This window comes from Rhamphochromis sp. 'chilingali', assembly GCF_963969265.1.
Source record: "Rhamphochromis sp. 'chilingali' genome assembly, chromosome: 17".
NCBI classification, from domain to species: domain Eukaryota; kingdom Metazoa; phylum Chordata; class Actinopteri; order Cichliformes; family Cichlidae; genus Rhamphochromis; species Rhamphochromis sp. 'chilingali'.
Window position 1 is genome coordinate 23893869 of NC_137944.1, and position 27453 is coordinate 23921321.

The 27453-nt window shown below is 40.1% G+C and overlaps 2 protein-coding genes across 3 annotated transcripts in view; both read left to right on the plus strand.

The window, feature by feature from the left end:
• The window catches only part of celf3a (cugbp, Elav-like family member 3a), a 37638-nt gene extending 25718 nt beyond the window's left edge, over positions 1-11920 (plus strand). For both annotated transcript variants that reach the window (XM_080862963.1, XM_080862962.1), the window contains 8 exons: positions 1570-1713; positions 4601-4745; positions 5594-5743; positions 5901-5960; positions 6467-6571; positions 7370-7513; positions 7613-7745; positions 11005-11920. In XM_080862963.1, coding sequence (XP_080719089.1) covers positions 1570-1713; positions 4601-4745; positions 5594-5743; positions 5901-5960; positions 6467-6571; positions 7370-7513; positions 7613-7740 — 876 coding nt within the window. In that variant the 3' untranslated portion in view covers positions 7741-7745; positions 11005-11920. The remainder of the gene's footprint in view (positions 1-1569; positions 1714-4600; positions 4746-5593; positions 5744-5900; positions 5961-6466; positions 6572-7369; positions 7514-7612; positions 7746-11004) is intronic.
• Positions 11921-13654: 1734 nt separating this feature from the next.
• LOC308384086 (ceramide synthase 2-like) lies at positions 13655-27424 on the plus strand. Its single transcript, XM_080862421.1, has 12 exons — positions 13655-14083; positions 19871-20044; positions 20199-20316; positions 20653-20771; positions 22057-22114; positions 22759-22809; positions 22898-22990; positions 23782-23910; positions 24532-24638; positions 25368-25521; positions 25657-25789; positions 27033-27424. The coding sequence occupies exons 2-12, from the start codon at positions 19872-19874 to the stop codon at positions 27062-27064; spliced, it is 1167 nt and encodes a 388-aa protein (XP_080718547.1). The 5' UTR covers positions 13655-14083; position 19871; the 3' UTR covers positions 27065-27424.
• The last annotated feature ends 29 nt before the right edge of the window (positions 27425-27453 follow it).

Consider the following 27453-nt stretch of genomic DNA (forward strand, 5'->3'; position numbering starts at 1 on the left):
GCAAAGAGGGACTCATCCAGGCTGGAGAAACTGATCAGGAGGGCTAGCTCTGTGGTCGGCATGAAGCTGGACACTCTGGTGACAGTGGCAGAGAAAAGGACATTAAAGAAACTGATGGACATTATGGACAATGCTGGGCATCCTCTGCACACGGCCATAAACAACCAGAAGAGTCTGTTCAGTGACAGGTTGCTTCTCCCCAAGACAAGAACTAACAGACTTAAAAACTCCTTTGTCCCACACGCCATCAGACTGTTTAACTCCTCTCTGGAGGGGAGAGGGAGGGGAAACAGGAGGACAAAGGAGGGGGGAACAACTAAGCTGTAGTGCCTCTGCACCTCACTGTACAATACCTTGTGCAATACTTTTTGTAAATAGTCAACAGTGCAATAGACTCAATACTTGAAATGTGCAATTCACTTGTATTTTTATTTTTTATTCCTATTTATTCTATTTATCCCCTTTGTATATTTTATTTATATGTGTGTGTGTGTGTGTGTGTGTGTGTGTGTGTATATATATATATATATATATATATATATATATATATATATATATATATAACAGTTCTGTAACTGTAACTTCGGTCGTTGCTGTGCTTTTTTTTGGAAGTCGAATTTCCCAGAGGAACCCACCCGAGGGATTAATAAAGTTCTATCTTATCTTATCTTATCTCTTATTTCCCCCTCGGTGATGGCGAGCTGTCAGGTTTCCCATCTCTTCACTGGTATTCATTATCCTCTCTTTAGGACATAAGTAGCGCTGGCTGCTCTTCAGAAACATTTCAAAGTTTTCTTTGTTAGTCCACAATAACATTTTCGAGTTTCTAAGTGGCAAACTCCAGTCATGGAGCCATGGGGTTGGGTTTTTTGGATGGGTTGGGGGGGGGGGGAGGCAGCAGCTTTCTCTGTGTAATGCTCCATGCAGCCATGCACTGTGAGGGAGAATGGGAAATGAACATAGAAGTTAAACAGCTCCAGTGACTCATTTAAGCCATCAGTTTCTTATTTTGGGCTTTTTTTTTTTTTTTACTTCAGTGACTACTCTGGGTTTTTCCTTTGGAGTCATTTAGCTGTGCACCCGCAGGCCTGAGTCATCGGTTTGTCAAACTGTGGACTGATAAATGTTTTTGTTTTATTTTGTTTGTTTGTTTTCTAAGTTTACCTTGCAGCCTTTTGCAGTTTTACTCGAATCAATCATTTCCGATCTTGTGTTTTCAGAGATCTATTTTTCAGATTAAAATGTTCACTTAGCTCTAACCTCCAATCTTATTTGATGATGGCACAAACCGCTTTTGTCAGTGTCATTAGCCTTGAGCTCCACAAACATCCCTCTAGACACTACGCTGAGTCTTTGAGTGATGCATTCATTGTGGAAAATGCATGTGTAAGGTAAAAATATTGGATTCTAACCAGTTTTGTTAGGATGCAGTAAGAAATGCTCAGAGTAGTGGTGGTAACAGTGGTAATCTTTCCACTGTGCGTGTTTTAACCTCTTGCTGATGTTGAGCGTTGATGCTAAAAGCATCGGACAGATGGAGTTTTGATTTTTCTGCCTTTTCCTCCGCAGGGCGCCTCGTCCAGCTTGGTGGTAAAGTTTGCAGATTCTGAGAAAGAGCGAGGGCTCAGACGGATGCAGCAGGTGGCCTCCCAGCTTGGAGTCATCAGTCCCATGACCCTGCACCTCGGGGCCTACAACGCCTACACGCAGGCCGTGAGGAAGACCCGCAGACATACACATCTCACCCAAAACACACACTATCTGTCATGAGAGCACTGCAACATGTTGCTGAAAATATTTATTCTGATCCCAAAATATCAAAAGTGAACTGTTTTTGTGTAATTTCTTTTAATGCTCTATCCTCTGCACTTTGTTTTCTCTATCTGGCTTTCTCATCATCATCTTTGAGCTATTTTAGTGCGATGGAAGATATAGGCACAGAAACCATCCTTTAATCCCCCAAAAAAAACATAAAAGAAAAAGCTACTCGAGAGACGCTTGAGTTGTAATGTTCTATTCAAGCATTTTATACTCAGAATTTCAATCCAAAAGAGATGTCTCATATGATATTAAGATGATTATAATTGGGAGGGGAAAAAAATCTCAAATAACAATATAAAGTCATCGTCGCTAATTGACCATTTACTGCAAATGGTTTCAGATTTGCCTCATTTACAGTTGTTCAGATTATGATGTTTAACGAGGCCTCTCGAGACTTTTACTCATGATTGATGTGTTTGTAATTTAGTAAGAAAAAAGGTCACATAAAAACAAAATTTTAAAAAATGCTCAATGGAAGGGTAATTTAGAGAAATTGCAGGTAAAGCTCCAAGCTAGACAAAAACGAAGGCGGGGTTCAATAAAATTCTTTGTTTACAGCTCAGAGATGTGAATGAAGAAATGATCCAATCCACTGAATGTGTTTTGATTCCAAGCTTGTCAGTTTCTCTTATCGGGGCTGGCACGTATTTCTAACAGTTGCATGTTGCAAAACTGTGACGTCAGACTCGTGGCTTTTGCACGACTGAGTCAGATGCGCGCCTTCTGTTTCTACACGGTGTTCAGACTCAGAGATAATAAAGCAGCTCTCTCGATGCTGCCACAGTCTTCCCACACAGGAAACCGAATAGGAATCAGGAAGGGAATCGATAAGGAATCTGACCTATAAGAAGAATCAATAATGCCGCTGGGTATCGATAAAGTCTTGTCAATATGAATCCTTATTACAGCTAAGGTGAAGAGCACACAACGTGAACTAAAGACTAATTATTCCCATGATTTGATCGTAATGAGGGATTATAACCATCAGGAAGCGATTTTTCCCGATGAGTGAGGTCACTAGGCAGAGCGCTCTGCGGTGCTTAGATGTATCCTTCAAACATATAGATTCATGTTTTCTGTTTTATTAAAGGGAAACATAAAACAACAAAAACAAGAGAGAAAAGGAAGAAACAAAGGGATTTAAGTAAGAACAGGGAATTTTCTTTTCTCTTTTTTTGTTCTCAATGACTGCTGGTGGAGTCAGGATGGGTCAGAGCACTGATACTTGGGAACGTTATAGCATATTTTCTTCCCCCTCTACAGCACTTATTTATTTCTGCGTCCTTTAAAGTAAGACTGTTGACTCAAGCCATCACATGGGAGGTCACTAGACTCTGGAACAACCCCCATCAGTCCCCCATCTGTCCCCCTTCTAGTCCCTTGGGATCCCCCAAAGCTATTGGAGGCTGGTCTGACTTAGTCTCACCAATGAGATCCATTTATTAGGTGAATTAGTTAGATAAATAAGTAATGGAGATAATAATTATCATCATTTAAAATAAATAAGTCAAAGAGAACCTATTATACTCATTTCCATCTTCACATTTTAATTCCTGGAGTTTATTACAGCAGCTTTGTGCTGCCTCTCCATTTATCCTTTCTCTTGCATAAACAGTGTTAACTCTGATCTTTGAATCTTTTATTTCAGTCAGGTTGACTGCCCATGTGATCACATGATTTGGGGCAGCAGGAACTTTTTTGCTTTTCAAGATTGCTATAACCTTTTTTGACATCATATAGAGCCGACAGTTGGAATAAAAGAATACAGAAAACAACAAATATGTGTCTACTGTTAAAAATGTTATTACAGGCTCTTTGTGTTCTTGTAGGGTCTTTACCTTACAATATAAAACAGCTTGAGGCGAGTGTTGTTGTGATTTTGTGCTTTATAAATAAAATTGAATGGAATTGAATTAAAAATATTAGATTGCTGAGTTGAGCGTGTAGTTTTTCAACGTAAGGCCTACGGGGCAAATTGGAGTCCCCATTATAACTCGTTTTTCAATTCACTAAATAAAAGTGACCGATGTTGCAGATGCATCTATTAAAAGCAGTAAAACATGTTATTTTACTCTCATATAGACAAGTGTACAGGGCAATAAACAAGCCTTTTGCCAAGCTGATGTAGTTGGTAATGTCAGTTAATTTGAAAATAATACAAACACTTCAGGAAAAGAAGAGTTATGGGCCTATTACTGCTTATTCATTTCATCTGATAAATATAATTGATTGTTAATTTGGTGACCTCTGCCCTCTGTCATTCTGCAGAAGTCCACGAGATGAAATGTTGAACATTTTGCTTCGCAGTAAATGAAAATAAATGTCTGTGTAATTTAGATTGATGTCAATATTAATAACAATAATAACAGTCAAATGTTAATAATAGTGAAAAACAGGAGAAAAAAAATATACATCATCAATCATCAAATATTGCTTATTGTTTTCTTATTGAGGCTCGGGTCTGGAGATGTCACAGTAATATTAAACACATCAATTTTAGTGACTGAATCTCATTATTGGAGCACGTTGATGAGGGAAATCTGAACAACGTGAGTCATTTCTAATCTGCACAAATCGCTCACTAAATGTCTGATGACGAGCCTCTGCACAGCGTCTTCATGCTTTAAAAGTCTGCTGGTGTTTCTGTACTTTACAAGTCTGAGAATACACACTAATGGCCTCTGCACACCGAAACACGGACTCCGAACTTACTCTAAATGTCAGTTTTGCCGACTCCTGCTCCTCAATCCATCACAGCATCTCTCTCTCTGTCCTCCAGCTGATGCAGCAGCAGGCCTTGGTGGCGCAGTCGGCCTACCTCTCTCCTGTTGCCACCGTGGCTGCAGTTCAGATGCAGCAGCTCGCTGCCCTCAACCCCAGCAGCATCATTGCCACGCCGATTGCATCCATCACCCCGTCCTCAGGTAATGAGAGGCAGAGATGTCTGGCCTTGATTAGATTTCTGCCTGAAGTATGAGGGCGGATATACAAGGAGAGGTGGACCAGAGAGGACAAAATTACACACATCTATTCTGTATTTTTTTTCATTCTGTCTCAAAGTTAACTCTTACTTTTTAAGGTAAAATAGGAGTAGGAGATGTATTTCACTTACTTATACAGTTTATATATAAACTGTATATTTAAATAAAGGTGGAAATTGCCAGGATAAGCGAGCAATTCACCTGCTTTTGAAGCCAACCTTAAGTGGTCGTTAGATTCAAAATTTTCAACCCTTAAAGTTGCTGCGTGGTTTATTTAAGACTTCTGAAAACTGGTAACAGTCTGCTGGCTATGGTTCACTCTGTTTAAAGGATCGTTTCTATGTAACGATGATACAAAACCTCAAATTTGATTGAAAGTAACTAATCAGTCAAACAGCTGTCATTACATTTGCGTCAGAGGTTTCTATTGGTGCGTGAAAGTACGTGACATCACCACCCTCCTCTCACCCACTGAAACAATAGAGATCTTTCATGCACAGTAACCGCAAATCCACTTTCAAATCTCATAAACTCATATTTTATTTAGAGTAGAACAAATGAAATGTATCAAATGTTTAAACTGTGCAAAAAGTGCAAATTCTAAGAAAATAAAATAAAAATAAAAATGGTAAATGGCCTGTATTTATATAGCGCCTTACTAGTCCCTAAGGACCCCAAAGCGCTTTACATATCCAGTCATCCACACACTAGTGATGGCAAGCTACATTGTAGCCACAGCCACCCTGGGGCGCACTGACAGAGTATTGCTGTTACTTTGAAATCATCTGCAGGTACCAGCACTCCACCCTCCATCGCAGCTACACCCGTTCCTGCTCTGCCTCCACCAATCGCAGTGAACAGCTACCCCTCTGTGCCAGCACCACCCAACGGCCAGCCAGCTACAGAAACCCTGTACACTAACGGGGTCCATGCCTATCAAGGTACAGGCATCGCATCCTACACAGATTATAGCTGTATCCTCAGATTCACAAACCTCTTGTGTAGCATTCATATAACATTAAATATATCAAATAACATTCATGACTTTTTTTTTTTACTATGCTGTAAGTTGTTAACCACATGTTGACTGTGTTACAGCTCAGAGTCCTGTGCTGGACCCCCTGCAGCAAGCTTATACAGGCATGCAGCACTATACAGGTGAGAATCAGGATTTACAGTGGCACGCATGTCCAATATAACTTAATAAATTCTTAATAAATAACCATGCATTTCTAGAAATGTATTTGTGGTAGAGAAGTCCTTGTTTTGTGTTAGAACAGGGACAATTACAAACTTTAAGTGACGTTGGACTCTGTTTAGTAGATTTAGATTTAAGTAAGAACCTTTTCAGGTTACGAATGCAAATTGAAACTTACAATCAAATGCAGCTGCAGTACCTTTTGGATGTCAGAACTGCTGCATGTGCAAAGAAGAAACTCTCATTCAAAGTCAACACATGCACATATATTACAAAGTGTAAATAACCTCCAGCAATATAAAGTGAGTCACACATCACAAACTTTATGCAAAACATAGCCCAGTTTTAGCAAACCTGTAGGTGGGGATGCAGCTCTGTCAGATGTTTTAAGTGAAAAATGATTAGTGTGCAGTGTTCTGCTTGCATCGCCACCACTCTCGGCTCACCTGTTCCTCCTCTCCATCAGCCACCTACCCTGCTGCCTATGGCCTGGTGGGACAGCCGTTCCCTCACCAGCCCACGCTGGTGGCCCAGCAACCTCAGCAGCCGCAGCAGCTGCAGCAAAGAGAAGGTAAACTCAAAATGGGGTTTTACATGTTTGGCTAATTTACCACAAATCAAACAAGCTTTACATCACAGAAAACCACCAAAATGTTCTGCTGTTTAGGGAAATGTTGACCAAATGTTATCGGCCATTTAAACCGGCCACTTTGTTAGGTACACCTTGCTAATAATGGCTTGGACCATGTTTACCCTTCAAAGCTACCTTAATTCTTCATTTGATACAATCAGCAAGGTGCTAGAAAATATTCCTCAAATTTGTTTCATTATAGCATCACACAGTTGCAGATTTGTCAGCTCTACATCCATGATGAGTCTCTCATCCCAGACGCACTCTATTGAACTGGGATCTGGCAGGTCATTTGAGTGCACTGAACTCCACCCATTTTATAATTTGAGCTTTATAACTAGTGTGTGATCCTGCTGGAAGCAACCATTAGAAGATGGGTACACTGGAAACCTACCAACTGAAAGTTAGAGCAGAAATCAAGACTCATCAGGCAACCTTTATGTGGTACGGTTCACACAGGCTCATTGGGGAAATTATTATATAAAATAATGATATATAATAAACTTTGAAAGCACATTGGTGTGTTGCAGCAAAAAATCAGATTTGTAAAGACCGCTCCTTAAATCTGTATGTTTTAATATGCACACAAAAAAGGATGAGATAAACATTGCAGACAAAGTCTGTGTAGCTGGAGGTAGTTTGGCACAGAATTATATGAAAACAGAGGAAAAAAACTGCCATTTTCACTGACCGCTTAACCTGTGTGCATCTCTATGGCTGCCCTGTCTTTGTGTACAGGTCCCGAGGGCTGTAACATCTTCATCTACCACCTGCCACAGGAGTTCACTGACTCTGAGATACTGCAGATGTTCTTGCCCTTTGGAAACGTCATCTCTGCAAAGGTCTTCGTCGACCGTGCCACCAATCAGAGTAAATGCTTTGGTGAGTCACTTTGACGGTCACAGGTGTCTCTTTCTTTCCTGCACAGAAAGAAATGCTGCTGTGATATAACACTGCCTTTTATTTCTTTTTTCTTCTTAGGGTTTGTGAGTTTTGACAACCCATCCAGCGCCCAGACTGCCATCCAGGCAATGAACGGCTTCCAGATTGGCATGAAGAGACTGAAAGTGCAGCTTAAGAGGCCCAAGGATGCCAACAGGCCTTACTGAAGGAGGTGAGTTTCTATATATCGACACATTTGAGGAGTTTTTTGGGGAGGAGGAAGCTCAAGGGAGGGATTGATAGACAGCTGGAACTGTGTGTGAAAGCTAAGGAGACAGAGTGGATGTAATTGGGGGGTAAATGGCTGTCTTTCATGTGGAACCAAAGAAGTCAATAACCCTACAGTAGATTAACTTTAATGAGGTGAAAGCACTAAGAATACCATCAGTCTTTAACAGGATCAGAAGATACCTTTTGTTGTGTAAAAGTGGCTTGTTCTGTTTTTTTTGCTCACTCTGTATTGAGAAGTAGATTTTATTTTATTTTATTTATTTAGTTGTTTTTTTTTAATGGGTTCAAATGTTGTCTAACCAGTGTTCTGTCACAGGGTTGAATGCCTACTGCTGTCCCTCATTAATTTTTTTCTTTTTACTTTCATTTTATTGTTTTTGTGCTGTGCCATATGTGCCATTTTTCCTGAGAGAAAGAGAGAAAAAACAAACAAACAAAAAAACGCCACACCACTCTCAAGACTGTCCCGTCCATACATATATGGTGAAGACGTGCGTCGCTATGGGTACAGTTGCCTAGCAACCTCTAAAACCTACTACCTCCCCTTCCTTCTCACTGCGTTGTAAGTTAATTGGCCTGTGTTGGTTGGTTGCTGTGGCGATATTGCCTGTGATGGTTGCCATTAGCAGTTTGGTTTTTTATTTCTTTTTTGGGGGGGGGTTTGGGCCGTTGCCTTGATTCACCATGCTCAACTGCATGGCGGGTTACTGTGGCGACCATGAACTGTGTTTGGTGTGCTGTGAGTTTCCTCTTTTATTATTTTATCCTGGTTTTAATCCTTGCAAACACTGATCAGTAATCGTCAATTACCTCAGCATCTGTAAGCAACTGATTATCATGACATGCTGTTTGCCTTTAAAGTCCTCTAAAAGCTTCAGTGCTAAGAGCTAAATTAGCTGGTTGACCATCAAATATGGATACACGAGACCTCTCCCGGACATCTCTTTGGTTTTGATTGGTTTCATTTTTGTCGTCTGTCATGATTATCATTCTTACATATCCCTTCTGTTTAATTGGATGGTGTGGTAGTTTTCGGTGAGTGCGAGGTTTTCGTTTTGTCGTGATTCAATTCCATGTGACTTTGTGCCTGAACTTTGTCCATGTTTATTTTATTTTTTTGTGAGGCTGAAAGAAAATATATACGTGCCCCTGTATATGGTTGACAGCAGAGTATTTATGTACGACTGACTGATCGTGTGTGAGATGAACACAGCGTTGTACGAGGTGCAATCATAAAGCTTATGAATCACAAACCATACCTAGATAAAATATGGCCAACCTGCTCTTCAAGGTCACTTCCTTGTGCACTTTTGCACATCTTTCATCTCCTGCTGTGCTAATTTAAAATTGCTCTCTGGAAGCATTTTTATTACCACTCTGTGTTGGCCTAATGTGTATTTTTAAGATGTGCTCCCTAAATCTGAGGAGCAGGGTGGCTAATGAATGCAAGGCCAAAACAATCTACCACACAATGACGGCCGCCCCTCTCCCCAAATTTAGGACATGGCCTTTAATGTTCTCCCACAGATGCCTCAGAATGTTACAGTTAAACTGTCCTGTCAGTTTCATCATTGGGTACAAATTAATTAGAAGCACACTCCCTTCTCCACACCTTACCTGATGCATCACTTTCAGGTTTGGAAAATGTGGAAACTGCAGTGGATCCTACGACTGTCTAATCATCAGTGATAATCGTCCACAGGATATTTGGTCAAACCTGACACTGAAAATGATTGAGCAACTCTAATGTCCATTGCGATCTAGAAAGGTCAGCAGAGCTAGAAGAGATCCAGAGTTGCTCACTCGGGTGACCCTGAAGAGGCCAAACCTAAATCTGAATTATTGAAGCCCTCGGTGGCAGCATCCTAAAACTTTGTGATCACATCTCGTGTTAGTGCGAGTGTTTTTGTGTTGAGTAAAATCTGAAAATTGTTGGTGTATGTGTGTGTGTGTGTGTGTATGTGTGTGTGTGTGTCAAATGAGACACTAACTAGAAGGTTTTGGGTAAAGCTGTTTTGTTCCTGTGACACGTGCTGCTGGCTGAGGAACTACATTCCTCTGTAGGAATTCTGGGACTCCAAAAGCTAAGAAGAAAAAACCATAAATAATCATAAGGTTGAGATAATACCCCCCCCCCCAAAAAAAAAAAAAAAAAGTCCACCTCTTATCCAAACCAAAACAACAATCAGAGCATCTGCAGGTCATAAAGTCAAAAGTAAGAAAAAAAATCATTTATCGTGCTGCAAAAAGTCTGAAACTGCTGAAAAATCCGAAAGTGAATTTTCAGGAGAGTTAAAAAAAATTTTACTTACAGAATTTTTCTAGTCCCCAGAAACAATCAGTAAATTTTAATAAAGTTTTATTCCACTCCATTTAAAAAAAAAAACAAATCACTTTAAACAGCCATTGACACAGTTTCCCTTTCTTCCCCTCTAATCCTCTGCGCTGTCTTTGTGTTTTTAATAGCTACAATGTATCAAATGTAAAACACCCCACAGTATTTGTGCACAGTTTTATACATACTTCACTTAAATTCACTGACGTAGTTAATATCTTTGAAATTCTGCTGTATTTAATTAGAGCTAGGCTTCGCATAGCCTTTATGATTGAGAGCAGGAGACTCATATTCATTCATGTACTGCCCTACTGCACAATTTCTCTCAATTTTAGATAAACGAAGCATAAAGGAAAAGGTCTCAGAAGGTAATAAATAGATTCTCATACCTGCAGATGTTGTGTTTGCAGCAGTTTGCTTAGAAAATATGAATTTGTGATGCAAAAATGAGTTTTCCTGAGAAACTGCAGTTTAATTAAATACTTCTTTTTGTGAATGCCCCTCTGATGAAATATATATCTTATTTGTTTTATCTAAAATTTAAAGAGTTGATCCCCACCAGAATTCTTACTGTGCATGTTCTGAATTAAGTTGCCTGCAATAAAAGACGACAGACAATTTTCTAAGAGCGTGCATACACTTGCGGCAGTGTGACTGTCCCTATTCCAGCTGCATGGACACTAGTTGATTACTCAGACTCCCCCTGAGGCATCAGTGCAAGCAGTGTGTAATGCAGACACCACTTCCAAAGTCTTAAACTTCTGTGTTTGATTTCTGCGATTTGATCTAAAAATAATACTCATACTTTGGTTTGTTTTTTTCCTCTTTCCTTTTCTTCTTCCTCTGTTCCTTCTTCACCTCCCAGGAAAGTGTTCAATCAAGAAAAACCACTTGGGATGTCCCAGCCTTTTTTGGTTGTTTGACCAACCATATAGCACAGGAGCAACACTTCACATAAAGCAGTATCACGTGTATGCGCTTTACAAAAACAAACAGCAGCAGCAGCAGCAGTAATATCAGCAACAAACGCATCGACTGAATCAGCATCCGCAATATGAGAAGTGCTCCCGAGTTCCTATCATTCCACAGCTGGATTCATTTATATATGTATATATCTATTGTTGGCAACAAGATATACATGTTAAGAAAAAGCATATCACTGATGTTATTCTACTGAACAGGGTTCTACTGTATAGTGTGATTTGTGGTCTGCGGCGTTAACAGAAGGCCAGTCTACACAGTCGGAGGCAAAAGAAAATACTACTCTGTATGATTACCATTTGTAATATTGTTATGTAGAGTTAGTTTTATTATTTATATGTAAATTTAAAAACAATGGGGGTACTTAAGCTGGAAGAGAAATGGATTTCCTCTCACTGTAAATACTTTGGTTTAAAAAAAAAAAAAAAAGGAGGACTCTAAAACTTCACCAGTTAACATTCTCTGCTGCCACAACTTTTAAAAATTAACAAAGCGGAAGGAAGGGCTGGGAATTTTTCTATCTTGATTTTTTACGTTTTAATTTATTTGGTAATCAATTTGACGGCGGGGGACATGTGACAATTTCTTTTTTAATTTAAGAAGAAGAAGAAGAAGAAAGAAGAAAAAAAAAACAGGATTCCTGTGGTCTTCATGATGATGAACACTACTGCTATTATAGAGTTTTTAATTACATAAATGTACCTATGGAAGTGGAAAAAAACGTTTCTTTATTTATTCTCTACAATCGCTGTTTTAAAACATATGTCTTTAAAAGAAAATAAAGTACAATTTAGAAGAAATGTCACAGTGTGAGCTCTTTTTTTCCTTTTTTCCCCTGTGAGACTAATCAAATCAAGTTTGGGCGTATGATCGTGAATGGGTTATTCTGGGAGGTTTGCTGCTCTCTAAAGGCCTAAAGAAGAATTGAAAGTGAAAAATATCTGTAATCCTCCAGAGGTTTGGTGGCTCCACTGTGGACCTAACTGACTGAAAACTACTCAAAGGAAGTTTTCCATTCATTTAATTTCCTTGTAGGGCTGCTTGAATGGACCGTCACTGGTAAATGAAGCACATTTATGTACATGATTAACATAATGCCCAGATTTAATGCACATAATTTTGTCGGGCCACTTTTGGCAGCGTGATTTCTGATGACTGTGCATGCATAAATATTCAGCTCAGTTATGAAGACAAGGGAGGAGGCTGAGGTGTGTGTTTAACCACAGCTGGGGTATGCACCGAGTCTGTCTGGCACAGCCTTTTGGGTTTGGTCTGATCAGTCTAAACATGCCTTAGCCCTCTGGCATGCTTCGATTTATGAGGAGGTATTAATGCCACAAAGACGAGAAGTAGAAAAAAGCTGGAGAAAAATGTAACGTTGAGGGGGAAAATGGCTAATGTCTGCGTAGAAAGACGGCACATAAGTATGTAGAGGTAAGTGCACATTTGTTTGGGGTGTGTAGCTTTCCGGTTGTGAGTTCTGAGGACAGAAAACTCTTTATCTACTAGAGATCTTTACAGGAGCACTCAGCTGGTGCTATCGCCTGTCTGAACATGGCCTAAAGGCAGCAAATAATGAACTTGTCTGCTAAGAAGCTTGTGAAAAACACCTAATGTAAAAATTAATCTTACTTCCTTTTAAACATTATATTAATGTAGCGTACATAAAAAAATGATGTAACCAGGTATCACCAGCAGAGTGAGCTGAAGCACCACTGTTAATGGAAACTAGCCAGTTCAGAATCAGCAGTATTAGTTTTGTAGAGATTAAAAAAACAAAACAAATTTCTTTCATTTTTGCAGCTGCGACAAACTAAAATTAAACACTTCCACCTGAACTGAAGTCTGCTGCAGCACTGGTCACAACTAAAACACTGCTAAGCAGAGCGTGCTGTGTGTGAAACTGGGAAGCTATCGATTCGAGGGAATCCTCAGGTCACATTAAAGTGATACGTGTTATTATGATCTAATAATATAAAGTAGTGGGTTGGAACCCCTTTTTGTCTTCAGCGCTTCTCTTCACAGCACAGATTCAACAAGGTGCTGGAAACATTTCTCAAAGATTTTAAGGACATCACACAGTTGCTGTAGATTTTTCAGTTGCACATCCGTGATGAGACTCATGGACACGGTGCTCCATTACACTGACCTATGGTGACTTTGGAGGACATTCGAGTACAGGCGTGCTCAAGAAACCAGTTTGAGATTATTTGAGCTTTGTGAGAGGGTGTGTTTAATTCTGGAGACAGCCATCAGAGGATGGGTACACTGTGCTCATAAAGGTATGGACATGGTTGGCTGTGACATTGGCACCATGCTCAGTTGATACTAAGAGGCCCAAAGTGTGCCACGATAATATCTGCAAAATTACACCACCATCATCACTGATACGATCTGAATGTGGAAGCAGTCATTTAGACACAGGCTGAATGCCTGTGTCTAAATGACTCTACTACTAAAAAGAGGCGCGTTTCCGCCTCGTGTGGCACTAAACACTCCTCATAGATGTAGACTAGGCTAATGTCACTTTAAATAGTCTTCCCCCGTCTCATCCTCTTTTTACTTGATATCTACCATATCCAACCAATTACACAACCCGGCAGTTCAGCGGAAACAGCTTTAGACTACTTTGATGAAACGGGGAGGGGGGAAAAAACACAAAAGTTATTGACATCCTCTTTGGATCCAGCTAAAATCACGACCCCAGGAGAGAGTTTAGGAAGAAAAGTGCGACACGGGCTTTTGTTTTTTTCTTGACTGAGAATGTGGCGAACTTGTGGTTGGAGGAAAGAGTAGATTACAGCTCACTGAGCGGTCAAGTTGGAGCGACTTTAATGGCGAGAACTAGCTGAAATCTCGTCAGCTGCTACAGGAACAGAGGGCGAGCAGAAGCAGCAGCGGCAGCATCAGAGCCGCCGCCATACATTTTAGGACTACCTGCTTACTACAAACAGCGGAGAGAGGTGAGTACGGCACCGTTACACGATGCGGTTAAGACCGTACAAAGCTCCCTCAAAACTTTAATTCCTTTACACTTAATCTCGGACGCACACACTGTTTTTCATTTCTGCTATTTTTAGACAGAAACAGGAGAATCGCCCTCCCTGGAGCATTTACGTGAAGTTTCAGCCGGGCGGGGGAAGATACCCATGAAACTTAGCTGACACACGCCGTCTCCGGTTCACCAGTTAGGGGGACGTTCAAGTAGCTCTCACACTTTAAGCTAGCAGGCCTTTACTTGTCCCGAATGTCGGTTGTGTTTGTTTTGTGGGAACACCGCGATTAAAAAAAAGAAGGTCATGAAAGTGTGCAAACCGCAAACAGCCGCCGTTAGGAAGTTGTTTGCTAAAGATAAACGGCCATTTATATCTCTGAGCGTGCAATTTAAGTGCCCGCAGAAGAAAAGTTTTCTAACGTAAACACTCAGGGGAGGTTAGCCTGGTTTATCTTGCTCTTTTGTAGAACTCTCATCAGGCTGAGTATTATAAGTGGCACTCTGTGATAAGAGAGTTAAGAGTAGTTGTTCGGGAAACTTATTCAAGGCTCCATCTCAGTGAGTCAGACAGGCTGTTCCGCTATGTCCGGGAGACTCCCCGCTTGCACCACGCTTAATCTCATGCAGCCACTCCCTGCACACGCTTACGCAAACAGCGTAGATGGTGTCACACACTAACTGGAAAACTTTACAGAGGACGTATGAACCTCACTTTTTAGCTCCAGCTTTCAATTCTTGTGTGCTACTAGGGTAGCTTTGCAGGCCTGATTCAAATTCAAAATAATCTTTATTCATCTTTTACTAGGCTTTGGTGCAGCCCTCTCTATTCATAATCTGAAACCAATTTGTAAAGCTAGCTTTCCTCTGATTGGCTTGTCTTTGGTAAACAAAGTTTGGGAAGCTGGTGGGTAGAGCCACTTCTGTAAAGTAAGGTGACACAGACTCTTTGACCTAACAGAATGTCAACCACAGATGCTATAAAAGATGGATGCAGCTTCCAGGTCAGAAAAATAAAAGCCGGTGCACAAGAGCCTTAGACCTGCATACTTTTAGTTGGCCACCAATGGATTATACATGTTGAGAGTATAAAAAAAGTCACTGTGAAAAATCCTTAGACCTTCATTCTACCAGAAGCTCACTGATAGCAACTGTGTAGGATGAAATGAATGATTCCCCAGTCACACAGGGGACTGGCAACAACCTGTCGTAAGTGGGTGGAAAATATTAATATGATCGAGCCAGTAGTCAAACAAGCCTATAGACTGGTCAGTGACCCACTGGCAGCCACCTGTTGCTAAGGAAAAAATATATATTCCCAACTTGTTGGCAAAAAACATCTTGTAATTGGATTCATTGGTTGATTGCTGTGATCGTTCTTTGAATGCAAGTGATGGACTTGTCTACAATTTCCAGCTATCCTCTGAGCAGTAGTGAAAAGGTGTGACACAAACTGGAGATGGAGACTCTTTTCCTTCAAAGTAAAAGCTACAAAGTAAAAGCTGCCAACATGTTGGCTTGGCTAGCGCCAAGGCACAACTTTTACTTTGAAGTCAGGGCTCCTTGATTTTCATTTGTGTTGCACTTTTCCAAGTTGTACTACTAGTAGTTGGTGAGGATTTGCAGACAAACATCAGAAATCACAGGAAACCTGGCAAATCTGCTAGCAACCAAAGCAATCACAAGGAGTTTTTAGTGCAGCACCTTCTTTGCAAACGATTTCAACCAGCAACAACCAGCAACTTTTGGGAACCACTTCAAGGCAGTGGCCAGTTTTGGGTAATAGAAATTTTTGCTTAGCAACAGGTGGTTGTGTCTAATATATTGGACAACGTTTGAGCAGTGATGCATGATATCATGCAAGAAACCTAGAAGTCTGCGGTAAAACACTTTAGCATATTAGGTCCACCTTAAAATGAGTTGGTTGTACAGGAATTGATTCAGCAAGATCTGTACAGTATTTATTTTAAGTGATTCTTAATTTAAGGTCAACCATTTCTTAACTCACAAAATAAAAATGATTAAAGTGGCACCAGTTACATTTACAGTTGTCTAACTCTTAAATTCAAAGTATTGAACAGTTGCAGTTATTAAGAGAGTAGGAAAATATATCCTTTATCTATCATATATCATGTAAGTTCTACCGCAATAATGTGGTTACTTTATTTAAAATAAACCAACAAAAGAAAGATGAGTTATGATTCTTTATAGTACATGGACAAATTGCAGTCTGTGTGACTGGCCCTGATCTCATATCCAGTCTTATTATAAGCAGCTACTGTTGATTTTGTATGTGCTAAAAAGGAGGAAAAGCATTTTGAAAAGGTATGAAAGTGAAAGTTGTGATTATCCAGTGAATCCTTTAGCCTTAAGGAAAACTAATTGTCTTCTCTGTACCTCTGTCAATTTAGATTTCAAAGGAATATTTTTAAGTAGTTAAAAATGCAGAAAAACTGGGCAGAAGATATTGATCATTAACTGTAAGAGACCTAGACAGCTCTCACACAGAGATAGAAGAGATGAGATTTGTTATGAAGCAGTCAAAATCATGTGGGAACAAATGCATGCAGTTTGAAGCTTAAGTAGTACAAAAGCTGGTTAAGAAAATATGCGGCTTTATATCAGCTTATCGCTGAGCGGCTGGTGTTCTTCCGCCAACTATTGATCTCCAGTCAGGAAGACTTGGAGGAAACGTTACACCATCAGAGCAGATACTGCTGCTGTAAAAAAGGCAGGTGCTGCTGTCACTTACCTATAAACTCTTAGGCCTCTGGAATTTTATTGCATGTTATCGCTGCATTTTTTCACTTGCTTTTAAATGTTGCTAGTTTAGTTTGGACCAACTACAGGTACAAATGTGTACCTCAAAGCCTGAGCGGGTCGGTTTCCAGTTCCCCGTGTTAGACAGCAAGTCCTTCTGCATGTTCACCCAAATTCCATAAATCACTCAGGACTGAATAAACCTGCACTCATTAACATATCTATAATGTTTTATAGAGAACCCATTCTCCTTTTGTAAAGTTCAAAAGACTTAACCTGATCTGCAGTCAGCTAAGCAACATTGTGGACACTTTCAGAAAAGGGTTTCTCACTGAGGCATGAGAGTTGACAAACAACAGGAAACAGGTTGACTCAAATCAACCTGAGTAACTCTAACAAACAAGATAGTTGATATTTGACTGCGGCTGTTTCCAGATGAGTCGCTGTATCTCTGAAACAGCCGTCCCACTGAAGCCAAATTAAGGCTGACCGAGCAGATTCGAAGCAGGTTAAAGTCCACACACACATAAAGCTGGATTTTCCTCTTCAATTTTTAGCAACAGAAAGTTGCTCACACTGTCACAAAACACTGTCTGCAGTAAAAAATGTGAAGCAGTAAAGCAATGTTCCGACTCAAATGGCCCGAATCCATAGGTGACTAAACCTCCTTTGAGGTTTTGCCTGTAACTACGCTGAGATCATGCAGTTTGTTTGACTGCAGATTATGTTGCTGTTTGCACACTCTAATAACAAAGCAGTCATACTGCTCTTTAGGTTTCTGACTCTGCTCCTTGTTTTTGGTCCAAAAATTAAAATCAAAAGTTCGAAATTTAAGACATCTCAATCCAGATTTCACTCGAAACCTGGTTCATGACAGCACTGGTTTCCCTGGTCACATCATTGTCTTTGGAAGAAGATTAGAAGATTCTTTAATGCCTTTATGCAGTTACATAAAAAAATTCTGTACGGTAGTTCTTTGGCTAAAAACACAACAAAATACTGCTTCATAAACATCCTAACATGTTATGACCTACAAACGCCACCATTACTTTGTGCGTTAGGTGCATGCTGGGTCAGTGATGTAATCTGGTTGTGCTCCAAAGTGTGGTCCCCACAGGTTTCCTGTGGATAAGAAGAGGAGAAAAGACCAGGACAGTAGATGAAAACAACCTCCAAAAGATCAGTACCTTTGGTACATTCAGCTGACTATAAATCGGAGTACAACATAACCAGTGGCTGGATGGCAAAGGAGCTGTAAAAAAATTAGTAAAATAAAAATACAAGGGGCAAGGAAAGTCTAGTGTGTGCGTGCGTGCGTGTGCGACTGCAAACTACTCCTAGGCCATCTGAATAAGCAAACTCAGGCTCTTACATATATATCATATATTGCAATGTCATCATGGTGCCTGTAATCACTTAGCAACAGGCTAAAATGACCCTTTTTAGCATTTATGTCCCTTTAGTGCAGAAGAAGAGCATTCTGCTGTTGTATTTTCAAAACGGCATAATCTAGATTAAAGCCACAAAAGTTTAATTATATATGGTTTATTAATATGTCATCACCTTGCCTGGCAATGATCTAACATCAAGCTAAAATGATCCATTTTTAGCATATAAGCAACATCTGCCATCCCCTCCCCCCTTTCTTTTTCTTTTACCATTGCTATCATTGTGATTGAGTATATCAGTTTTCCAACAGCACAAAGAGACAAAACAATACTGTAGCAAGGGCATGAACAAGTCTAAGGAATACAAAAGACGGGAAAGACTCCTTTCCTGTAACGTAGTAAACTTTGCACTACCTTTGCAGGACAGGTTGCTGTGAAATAGAACGAACAGTCATGACCCTGATCACAGGGGAATGTGAGAAACTGCAGCCATCCATAAGTGTTCAGTTTTGTCAGATTAATTACTCTGATGGATATAAACCCCTCATATGCTGCTATACTGTGAAAGGTAGATATGGAACATGTTTATGTGTGTGAACGTGAAACTCGAATTAGATTGTTTGTTTGTTTGTTTTAAAGTGAAGGAGCACATGATGAAAGTGCACTGAAAATCTTTAGTTGGGGATCCCTTTTAAAATAGGAGTGTTCAATGTGACCCTCTTATTATTATTATTATTATTATTATTATTAATTTGATGTCTCAGGCATTGAAAAGCAACATTTAGAATTCATGCAATGCATATCCTTTTATACATTTCCTCATCAGATTGTCTTAGAGGCTAACCCCATAGTTAGAAAGTTGTATAAAAAGAAGTTGCCCTGACTTCTGTAATTGCTTTGTTTAACATGTGTATGATGAAATCCACCGTAATCATTGTGTTAACTGAGCTTGTCAGAGCAGTTGTGTAGTTCTCTTTTCTCTAGAAGTTACAGTGGAAATGAATAAACACCACAAATGGTGAATATCATGTTGTCTCGCTTAAGAGATTATTAGTACACGCTGTTGTGCAATTTCCTGTCTGCCGTTCAGATAAACAGTATGTCATTAATCAGTGAGTACTTATTTAATTAAACACATAATGGCAGCTGAGCTTGGGCGCCGCAGCATTTTGCGTTAATCTGCGGATAAGACTTTGCTGTCAGACATCCAGCATGGCAACTGCTGGAGATGGTACCTGTTTTTCTTTTTGTTTTTTCATGCTGACCCAGACAGTTTATGTATTTGTTTTTTAAATATTGTTGTGTGTGCTGGAAAACACACACAACAATACTGCCTTCAGTACTCCCATTTATCTAGAGCAGGAAGTGTAAGAGATGGTGTGTGTTGGAGACGCTTGGTTAGATTAATAACTTCCAATCAATACTAATTACTCTCAGCTTTCAGTTTGCAGAGCTTCCTCTCAGGATACGGTCACGGCTGAGTTAGTTGCTGGGTTTATCTGATAGAAAATCTAGAAGGAGATCACCAAGCAGACAAAATATTCTTTTTAATACTTGTCTTAATTTCCTTCCATAACATGCAGACTCCTCTCTCTGTGTTTTGTCTATAGGATGCTGTCTCGGCTGAGTGAACTGATATGGGCGGACTGGATTTGGTTTCCTGAAGGCCACGGCTGGGCTGACTTGACGGATCACGATGGCAAAGTGTTCCCTAAACCTCAGGACCTCTGGGCTACTATACCCATCGCTTTCTGCTTCCTCATCATCAGGCAGATATTTGAGCAGTGAGTTTTCTCTAACACTTGTGTCCCACACTGTCATTTGCCTATTAATCTACACCTGTCTGCCTGGTTTGCATGTTTCTTTCTGACAAATATGAAATGATGTGTAAGCCTCATTTTCTACCCAAGTGTACCCCTTCTCCTCCTCTTCCCCTAGGACTGTCGCGATTCCTCTGGCCTCTCTTCTGGGAGTGAGTGACAAGCAGCGTGTTCGTGCTCCTCCAAATCCAGTCCTGGAGTCCTATTTCTGCAGCACATCAAAGCATCCCAAACAGGTACCTGTGTTTGCATACGTCACAGGTGTTTAATTCGTACTCTATGCAAGATTTTAGTGTTTAAGGTTTAAATAGAAGAGACCACGATAGATTTATCTAAATCTAATGTGGTTGGCCCAAGCAGTGTCATCGAGCCGGTACAGAAGTATCAGATGGCTGCTGAAATTGCTATAGACTCCCATGTTAAAATGCCCAAAGTCACCTATGAAATTAACATATTTAAAGACTTCTAGTTAAGGAAATGTATTATACACTTTATGAGACATTTGACTGACATCATTGCAACTATAAATACAGCGCTGACTCTTCTCTTCTTTGTTCTGCTTGTCATGTCAGAGCTCCATTGAGAGTTTAAGCAAACAGACAGGGTGTTCAGTGCGACAGGTCCAGAGGTGGTTCAGGCGCCGGAGGAACCAGGACCGACCCAGCAAGCTCAAAAAATTTAGGGAAGCAAGGTAAAATAACAATTTCATATCCTTCTACCAAATCTGACACTTCAGCTTCAAAGTATCATGTTATAATAATAATTTGCTTTGGTGAGAATACAGGTCCCCATGACAGTAAAGCCACGTGAAGGAGGCTTTTAATAGCATTTATTTTAATGCATTTTTCTTTTTTATGCATCGTTAAAAGACCATAAAGCAGCTCTATCTGCTGTCACTATGGTTGATACTTCTATTTAACGTGGCAAAAGTTTCATATAATGACGTCAGCACATGTATATAATGACGTCAGAGAAAGGATATTCTTAGTATAGTCATCTGAGACACACGGCTGTGGCTGTGAGCAGTCCCACCCACGTGCTGTTCAAATCTTCTGTTTGTGAGAGCCAGCCAATCAGAAGAAAGCGGCCTTAAAGGACGAGGAACTTGTTTTACACAGAGGATTTTTCATTTTTCATTTTCATTTATTTGTTCATTTTCAGGCACAACAAATACCTATATTGAACATAAAATGCACAAAACAAAAAACAAAAATTGCCTGAAAAAGGATGAATGCTGGACTGCACAATAGCCTAGTAAAAGATAACTAAGCATTATTCTGAACTGTCAGTCGTGCAATGCTGGTATAGTAGAGTCTAAGAATAAAAACATGGAGCTGAAAGATGGCAAAATAGGCTGTGTTTAAAGCGCACATCTATCACAGTAGAGAGCTACAGCTTTCTCTGTATGCTGAAACATCCAACAGGTTGCACATCTAGAAATGGCCCAGTCAACTGTCTTAAAATGGACTTGTGTCAGACAGTAAGAGTGGCTCATTGGATGTAACCTTGCAAAGCTTTTTGTATGAGCTGTCATTACGACAACAATAAAAAATGTTTTGTTTATATTATCCATCACTTATCCATTGTGCACAGATGACTGTTTTATCATGAGTACCTTGGGTTTTAACCCAGACACACCCACAAAAAAGGGAGCAGGACATTTTTTAAATGCTGTTGCAAAACCGCCCATATTGCAGAGAGGATACTGACTGCAAGCAGAAAAATGATAGATGCCAGATTTAAAAAAACACTGAATGTAAACCAGGTGTTTCCAGGCAGTAGTGGAATGGGGTTTTCTAGTTTATATGTAAACTATATGTAAAAAATAAAATGGGATCACTTCAGAAGCAACATTAGCACAGTAGGAACATGTCTTGGTGTTTTTTGCATGTGCCATGCCAGTGTTACGATATTGTATGATGAAGTCACGCTTTACCAGAACTACATTTCTGAGATTGTTGTGCGCTCTCTTCCAGTTGGAGATTTACCTTTTACCTTCTTGCTTTCTTTGCTGGCCTGGCAGTCCTAATTGATGTGAGTATACTGTCAGAAATGTTTGCACAAAGCAAAGTTTCTCTGCAAACAACGACTATGCAAAGGTTAATAGAAGTAAATGCATTTCTGCAAGTTGAAGATTGTTTCCTACAGTGCGTCTCCTGAGATTCAGCCACAAAACTGACCAGCTAATTAAAGTTATTTGTGTTCAGCTGGAGCTGTTTTTTGTACAGAGACAGAAAAAAAAAAAAAGGAGAGTTAACATGTAAAGCGAGTAAAATCATAGAAGCTCATGGTAAGGTTTGAATTGTAACTTGATTCCAGCTGTCAGTCATCGTCGTCCTCTTCACTTTGGCTTTTACGGGCAAATAATAGGGGGATTCCAGAAACACTCTGGTGACTGTATTTGTGTGGGTAACGCAAGGTGAAACTTCACTTCAAGTTTGGATATGTAACATCTGCGTCATGACTAGAAACACCTTTGTGCTGAGTGAAAACATTTGTTCTGTTCTTTGGTGAAATAGAAAGTCTCTTTGCTACACAGAAAGACAGAAACTGAACTGTGTCTGCACGCTGTGGGATGCTGTGCTTGTATTGCTTGTCATTTGTGTATTAGAGTGCTTGAGCTGTTGTGTTGAACACTTAAACCATCACTAATACGCTGATTGTGTCTCTCCTCTCAGAAACCATGGTTCTACGATGTGAAGCTGATATGGGAGAACTTCCCAAAAATGGTATTTAAAACTGCTCTGTGGCCTTGCTTTCATTCAAATAATGACCTGAGCAATGGCTAAAATAACTCTTCTTCCTCTACTCTCCCAGCCGCTGCTGCCTTCACAGTACTGGTACTACATGATTGAACTAGGCTTCTACATCTCACTGCTTTTCAGCGTAGCGTCAGATGTCAAGCGAAAAGTAAGCGATACTGTTTTGTCTTTAAGCTCTGTTAGATGTCTATCCTATAAAACCCCTCAGCAACCCTCCATCCAGAGAATTCACCCAGTGAGTGCGTATGACACTGAGAATGTATTTTGAGGTTTGGATATTGATTTTCTCCTCAAGTCCTGACTTTATTGTATCGAGTGGTACTTTCTGCATTCAGAACGGCGTTATCGATGGTGAATGGTTCCACTTTATCGTCTCTTTGCTAAAGTCATAGTGAGTGAACAACAAACGGAGCTGCTCCTTTGGTTGGATGCTGTTGGCTTTTTAGCGTCTCTGAGTTAATGTGTGACCAGAGCTCTGTGGAAATCTCACTGTGGAGAGACTGATTTACCATTTTGTCCACAGGTTTGCATGTTGTTGTAAGCAAACTGTGAGGCCTCTGTGCCACGACCTGTTTTGTAACGCTGGTTCACAAGTTCAAGGAACTAATCTTTTAAACCGAAATGTAGGATTTTTTTTTTAGGCTTATCTGGGAAGCATCAGAGCTGCAATCAGCTTCCGATTTGAAGATTTGTTTTGTAACTTTCAGTTGAGTTTTTCTTTTCTTTCTTTTATTCTAACTCTTTTGAACGTGTATTTAGTTTCTTTTTATACCGCTGAAGTTCTACAATCCTCTGCGTGCAAGAAGTTAATGATTTGTAAAAGTTGCATCTACCAGACAAATGCGGTCGATTGGTGACCTATCTTTACAGCTTGATCAATAAGTAACTAAATCTGGTGGATTTCAGTTCTTGCATCATCCGTTTCTGTCTTTTCGCCAGGATTTCAAAGAACAGATAATTCACCATGTGGCCACCATCGCCCTCATCAGTTTTTCTTGGTTGGTCAACTACATCCGGGCAGGGACTTTGATCATGTTGGTTCACGATGCCGCTGACTATTTAATGGAGGTATGACGACAACCTGCTAACATGGCAGGAAATGGTACAAAATGAATGTATGTAATCACACAGCAGGTATCAAGCAGCCCTCTGCCTTGATACCTACAAACACTGCAGAGTACCTCCATGCTAACCTTAAGAGCATTGACTGCCTGCCCTCTAGAGGAAAATGCATGAAGAGCTAACTCTCATCTCTCTCTATCTACCCCTCTCTACCTCTATCGGTCCATTTTTCTTTCTGTCATCTCTCTGCATCTCTTTTCTTTCTTTACTTTTCTGTCTGTCCATCTTTTTTTTTTCTTCTATTGCCTCTTTCTTTCAGTTTACCTGTCTCATCACTCCATTTTCACTATCTGTGTCTCCATATTTCAGTTTCTTTCTTTCTGTTTCTATTTATTAATTTTAAAGAGACAATGCAGTTTGACAGTTTGAATACAGAGAAACTGATGTGCTACACATCAGTTTATCTGTATTAGTTTCTAGCTAATACTATTTTCCAACCCGTGTCCCTTTTTTGAGATTTTATATCCATAATGCAAAAACATTTATAGCAATGCACTACTATCATACAAAGCTATGAGAATGAATAATTGTGACTTTAAAATGAATGAATGCTTTCTCTCTTTAAAGTCTGCCAAGATGTTCAACTATGCAGGCTGGAGGAGGACCTGCAACTTCATCTTCACCATGTTTGCTGCAGTTTTCATTGTCACCCGCCTCATAATCCTCCCCTTCTGGTAAAAAATAAAAAGAGTATAAATACAAATAAATGTTTTCCGTTGTTAGAAATGGTAAAGGATACAGTTACAGGATACAGTGCATCATCTGTGTAATTCCTTTGTGCCTCAGAGGTTAACCAAAAACTTTTAAAGCCATTAGAGAAATGCGCTGTTGCACGGATACCAAGCATCTTCATTATCATGATGGGAATTTTCCAGTGTTTTCTTTTGGGCACTGTGGTAAATTACGTCACTGAGCACAAATGGCTTTTGAGAGATGGCCTAACAGGTTGTTCCGGTGTCCTTCATGTTCATGTTTTGCTCTTCCTCGCTGTGAAAGGACTCCACCCCACAAGTGGAGGTGTAAGGTGTCCATACCAATATTGTCCCTGGTTCTTAGCATGCGTCCTCTCTCTGTGTCACAATAGCTGCTGTGTACACGTTCGTAACAGGCAGATTCATTCACACAAATTCCCTCTGGGGTGGGAAGCAGGGGAAAAAAGTACTGTGATGAATAAGCATTACTGGTGCTCTTTTTCAGTTAATGCAGCACTGTGCAGGTAAATGGGTAGTTTACTTTATTTAGTAGAATTTTCCTAAATTTGCTCGAAACTTCCTCTGACTTTATTCTGGAAATGCAACAACAGAGCCATTGTGGAGCCTCCTGGCTCCTCTCAATGGGCTGTTGAAGCTGGCTGTAGGTGGCTCTGACTGGACTCTCTGTTCTGCCTTTGTCCTCTCATTCAGGATCATACATACGACGTTTGTGTACCCGCTGACTCTCTACACCCCCTTCTTCGGCTTCTACTTCTTCAACGGGTTGATGTGTGTGCTGCAGGTCCTGCACATCTTCTGGGCGGTGCTCATCCTGCGCATGGTCGTCAAATTCCTGCCGGGCAATGTGAGAAACACCCGCTTTTGCATTTCTTGAATTTATTAAACTGGCCGTGTAACACAATCACCTCACACTACCAGTTGTAAAATTTTACCCCGTCTCATTTTTTGTTTTTTGTGGTTTTTGTTTTTGGCTCATCAGGACATCGTCGAGGACGAGAGGAGCGATAAGGAGGAAACTGAGTCAGACGATGAAGACGGCGATTGCGAGCGTAGGGAAAAGTCTAGAAACGGGCATGTGCAGAACGGCCACACTGTCCTCAACAACAACCACAGTAAGAGGGACTGATTGGACTGTGAGGTCTGCACGTCAAGTAATGACAGGCCCTGGTCTGAAAGCCAAAGAACGTGAGCGCGGCAGGTTGAAAGGGGGCAGCAGGCACCACACACACACACACACATCCATCCTCCTTTCTTAAACCCGGGTAGTCCAGTTGAAAGCTGACTGCGCATCTTTGATTTACACTAAATGAAATGTGGGGAAGACTGCCATAGACAACCATGATGGTGCTTCACACCAGAGCAGCTGAGTGGTTTCCTCTGTCTTCTCCCCTTTTCTGTTTTTGTTTTTTGTTTCTGTGTTTCTTTGTTCTTTTTTCTTTTTTTTTGTGCTGTTTGCCAAGATTTTGCGCTGTTGACCAAGTTACACGTCCAAAACCCACCTGCTTGTAGCTTCATGTTTTAATACTGGAAGTGTTTTCAGGGGAGGCCGTAGTAGTTCCTCCTTGTGGTCAGTTAACACTCTCCTGACTATTACCAACTTTATTATTTTGTTCCTCTGTTTTTGCTCTAAATAACCAAACTGAAGTCAGTGACCTTGTGATGAGCACCATTCTGAATTGTGGAAGTGACTTTCTGTGGACCATGTCGGGCTCTAAGTCCATTTACTGAAGTCCTGAGTTTCAAACACCCCACTCTGATTCATGCAGATGATTTTTTTTTTTTTTTTTTGTATTAGTGTGTCTTAAAATCTTTTCTTTTGAGAAGCCAAACGCACACAAGATCATTTTAAGTCTTAGTTTTGTTTTTGCCTAAAATTATTTTTGATTTGTACAGTTTTTATTTTTATTTGTTTCAGTCCAGTCCATGGTTTAAATTTGGGAGCAATTTGTTTGAGTGTAACCGAAAATTGTTTAGTGAATCTTCATCAGCTGAAAGTCGGTACCGTTTCCATTTAGTGTTGTTTTTCCCATCACAACATGCACTTTATGGGTTCTTCTGTAGATCGACATTGATTAATACTGGAGTAAATGGGCTCGATGGCGTTTTGATTCAAGCTGATTGTCCTTTTTGTTTGGAGCATGATTTAGATTTTTTTATATTTATTCTAAATATTTTTGTTTGTGTTGTAAAAAGAAGAAAAATAATGGAAATCTTCAGTAAAAGAAAAAGAATTACACCCCAGAGTATGGTTTACATTTTCTGTTTCATTGTAATGTGCAAAGGCCTTCATCATTTCAAGTAACTGTTTAAAGAAAAGAAGAAAGAAAAGTGATTTCTGTCCCTTTTTCATCACAGACGTCCCACGATCTCTGAAAGCCCGTCGATGACTCAGCTGCCTGTGGCTCCTTCTGAAAAGCTTTGCTTCTACTCAGTTGTTTTTATTCTGCATTATGTGCTGCTGAGATGTAAAATTCATAATGACCAGAATGATAAAGATAAACATGGATAACAATTCTGTGGGGTTTTTTTTCCTTTTCATTTCAAACTAAACTTAAGAGTTTTGGCATTTTTAACACTGAGGTAATAATGGAGTAGAACCTGAGGTTAAAGTAAATGATAATGGAGACGATTAACCGTTGAATGGTTTTATGAATGAATGGTTTTTCTTTTACACAAAAAACTTAAGTGTAAGAAAACTGGAATAATTAGCCTCCAGGCACAGAAGCCCCCCAGGCAGATTAGACTGGTGGATTGGTGTGTGTGTGTGTGTGTGTGT